At 32.8% G+C, this 4285-nt stretch overlaps 1 protein-coding gene across 1 annotated transcript; it reads right to left on the bottom strand.

Annotated features, from left to right (window-relative positions):
* Positions 1 to 287: 287 nt before the first annotated feature.
* Positions 288 to 4279, bottom strand: LOC113815544 (uncharacterized). Its single transcript, XM_027367602.2, has one exon. The coding sequence runs from the start codon at positions 4109 to 4111 to the stop codon at positions 3323 to 3325; it is 789 nt and encodes a 262-aa protein (XP_027223403.1). The 5' UTR covers positions 4112 to 4279; the 3' UTR covers positions 288 to 3322.
* Between the last annotated feature and the right edge of the window lie 6 nt (positions 4280 to 4285).

Below are 4285 nucleotides of genomic sequence, written 5' to 3'. Positions count from 1 at the left end.
GCAATTAAGCAACTAACCAAGTATTTTCCTCTTTTGTGGATATCTCAAGATCATTATAATCCAATCTCTGTTGGGAATTGCATAAGCTAACATTATACTGAATTTTTAAGAAACAGAAAAGTCATATAAAAATGATACAGTGGTACTTTGATTTCTTAGGCTAATCTCGTGCATACTCTATTATAAATTCATGATGGCCTAAAAATGATAGATGAAATAAAATATCATTGTCCATCTTTGTTATCTATACATTTTCTTTGAAATTGGGTTAAGAATAGCCAATGATATAAAGTTACAGTAGTTTATTATAGTCTCTAACAAATATCTGAAATGCAAATTCTTTCCCAATTAAAAAGGAAAAAAAAATCTTGGTGATGAAAAAAAGTTCTAAGAAAACTTTATGTGCATAGCTTGGCACCTGCTGGAGGATGAAGGGAAAGTATATCAAAATATATTTTACTCTTTATAAAAAAAGCTTAGTTTTTAAATTTTCTAATGCCCTGCTTTCACAGATGACACAATTCATGTGGTCTCTGTCAGATCTCTACACAGTGGCATAACTATAGGAAGGAAGATAAATTATCTGCACTCTTTATTTCTTTTGAAAGTGTTACATAATTACAAGAGTTTTAACAGAATTACTGCAGCGAACGTAATACCATTGCAATATTGAGATTCTGCTTACTGTATGGTACCATACAGGGAAATAAACCAAAGAGATTAAGTGAAAGTCTGACATCTCCATAAACTTTTATGGTCCTAGCTCACTGAGTCTAACTTTGAATAATTTGTTAGTTTTGCATAACATTCCTGATAAGTACTGTTGGAAAAAAAAACTTTTATCTATAAGAACATTATTCTAAATATATTGTTCAATTGAGATGAATTGGTAGTTTTATTCAGTATCAAGCTAAAGACAATATGATATATACAATAAATGTTTATGTTCAAATATTGTTTGGAAAGGTTTGAGCAACATTTTCTAAAGAATCTATTAAGCTAGGACTATTAAATCACAGAATATCTTCAATCTAAGACATACAGCATCCAACCAACAAGTCCAAGAAAACTAAGTACCACTGTAACAAATAAACTGTTACCAGTTATACAAAAAATGCTTTCAGTAAGAATACCACTAACTAGAGTAATAGGGTACTTCTTGTTTGTACTCCTAAAATCACTTATACTGTATTGTAATAATGCTGTATCCAGTCAGAGGAAAGTAAGGATAATAATGAATGATAATAATGACTGCTTATCAGGAGGGTGATAATGGTGATGGTCTTAATGATGATGATGATGATTACAAATATAATTATGACTATGTGGATCAATCAACATAAAAAAATGCTTTGTGCTGGATAAGAAATAATGTAAGATACAACAAAGCCCTGATGAAAAAAAATCATCTAGCAACCCCCCATGAATAAATAATACCTTTGAAAACTGCTGATCTCTTTTCAGAAATATATACCATTACTGAAGAAAATGACAATGCATTTAAATTTTTAAAAAAGCCTCAGGATTATATTCATCATCAGCAGTAAATAAGTGACCTCTACCAAAAATCTGGAATGAATATTGTCAAAAACCCAGAAGAATTAATATTGAAGATTATAGTAAAAAACCCTATGGATTTAAGAATGAAATTTATCATCAGAAGGCAAATTAGACCTACAACTTCATACAATTCAGCATAGTGTGATCTCTCATGATTTCATTTTATTGCAGCCTACTAAAGGAACTGTTAAATTCACCTCAGGCCAAATACAAATACCATACACATTTAAAGAAAATTAAAACACATTACTTTCAATTCAAACAATTTAACAGTTTTACAAAACTGAATTACATAATAATGAAAATAAATATCAAAGATCAAAATCAATAACACTGCTCTTCACAGAGGCAAGCAAACCTAAATACTTTAATTGTATCTGTAAGGCTATGGTTGACTAGCTTCCATTTCCTAATTGAACTATTTACTAGGTTATTCCTTTAACAAAAATAAAATATTTTTCACTGGTTGGTGTCTACAGTATTGGTTCTCCAAGTATCACCTGTCTAGTACTGGTATCTGTGTGGCAATATAGCACTCATATATCATATACCAACATACAACAAGGTTTTATTACTCTTTAAGAAAAATAGAGAAACAATGACATTTCAGTAACTACACAAGCCTCCAAGAAACTACTATTACCACACAGCAGTGAAAAATGATATAATGGCAGCATTAGTATTGCATGTGTATTACAATCATATACCACATAGCCTCTGAACAGGCTTTCAATCATTTCAAAACATTTTCAAAATATTCAAGATAATAAATGTATCTAATAACAGTGCTAGTTTCTTGAACATATGTGGGAATCATTGCAAGCACTCATATTTAAACAAAACACTTTTTAATATTATTGCAAGTAACATAATTATAAATACTATAAATATGTTGTTGTTTTAGAATTTCACTGACAAAAAAGAAATCTGGCAGAAATACCATTACTTTACATCATCATTCAGAGTTCCTGAAGTTATCTCAAAATTAAATAATACACAACAGACATACCATAACAAACAAAAATGAACAGTGGAATGAATATTACTTCATTTTTGTATAACTTGCCTATAAATACAATAAAATGTTTAAAAATTTCTCTGAAATTATCACAAATACTATAGACGTACTAGTATTAGCAAATCAATTTGTCATGTCAATAGCATATCTGGGGCCATGATGTATTTCTACATCTGTTATGTTTAGCCTTGAATGGGAAAATAGTTTAAACTTTTATCTTCCTTACTAATAATAAGATGTACATCAAGAAATTTTATACAGTTCATACAGCCTAATCATAAATAAATAAACTCCTTATGGCTTGTATTATATTTTAAATCAATATACAAATATGTAACTTAACTCTCCTAACTGTATATCAGTAAAGAAAACCTGAAGAAAGATTATTATTTTTACATAATACAAAAAGACATACAACTGTTATCTGACAGTTTCAAGTGATGTTAACAATTACAAAGGATTTCATGAATAAAACCAGACACATAATTACAGGATGATTCACTCCTAAAACCAGAGTTTTATGAAGCTTTAGAAAAGAAAACAATTATTCCAAAATCATTGATATGTACAAAAATAAAACAATATATGCTTATTTATTTGTAACACTGGAATTCAATTTATCCTTATTTGCATGTCTAATTGAAAAATTAAAAGAGAAAAATTTAAAATAATTTCCAAAAAAGGTAAAGAAACAGAACAAACCTTTCCATACACTTACATCTTACTTAGTTTCAGATCTAAATTTCAGCCTGTTAGTGGCTGATGATGCAAAGTATAGCAAGCTAATAGTACAACCATTAGAGAAAGAATTGACCATATGACATGCACCTCAAGAACAACCTGATCATCGGGTTCCATTTTATGTAACCAATTCAGATCATGCAGAGATTCCAGTGTAAGATCATGCGCAGGCAGAGCAGCCAGTCGGTGGGTAGGGCTCTGGAGAAGTGGTGGATGATGGGTCGGTGTGTCCCTGGGGTTGGTGTAGGGTCGAAGCTGTACTGCTGGACTCACAGGTGGAGTGAGTGAACAGTGATCTGGAATGTTGTCATCCGATATTTCATCAGTAAAGGTGAGACTTCTAAGAGATGGTCGATTTGGCCGTTGATAGCTGCAACTGGGTAAACGTGGTCGGACTGACTGACTAGCTGTAGTTTTTTCTAGTGGTTGGTCATCTTCCCAGCCATCATCACAATAAAGTGCAACACACAAACTCTCTGAAGGTGAAGCATGTCGTTTTGGGAGAGGACTCCAGTTCAGGTCGGAACTGATTACCTGAGGTGGGCTGAGAGTTGCACCACCTATTTTTGAGCTTTTCCTTTTCTTAGCTTGTTTCCCCTGTTGATGTGTCACTTGATAGGATACCTGATTACTCTGGCCCCTTGAAACATATTGTATATCATTTTGAGCATGAAAGTCAACATGGTTTTCTGCCCTGGCTCGTGTGACAACACTCCCCTGTACCCTCGAGCGTGCCACATAGCTCCCATCACCTACTACCTGTGTAACATGGTTGCTGGCATAGTGCATCATTCTTTGCTCACCCTCAGACTGGCTCACTAACAAAGATCCAAACCAGTTGGATAGTCGGTTAACTTCACTTATAAATGCTGCACCTTGTCTTATCCCTTCTCTAGCTGAGGGTCAGCATGTGGCAGAAGGTCATTGGAGGTCATGTGTATCGTAGTATAGATGTGACACATCAAG

The sequence above is a fragment of the Penaeus vannamei genome, chromosome 19, assembly GCF_042767895.1.
Source record: "Penaeus vannamei isolate JL-2024 chromosome 19, ASM4276789v1, whole genome shotgun sequence".
Taxonomy (NCBI): Eukaryota; Metazoa; Arthropoda; class Malacostraca; order Decapoda; family Penaeidae; genus Penaeus; species Penaeus vannamei.
The sequence above is the reverse complement of the archived record's forward strand: the minus strand, read 5'-3'. Positions and strand labels throughout refer to the sequence as shown.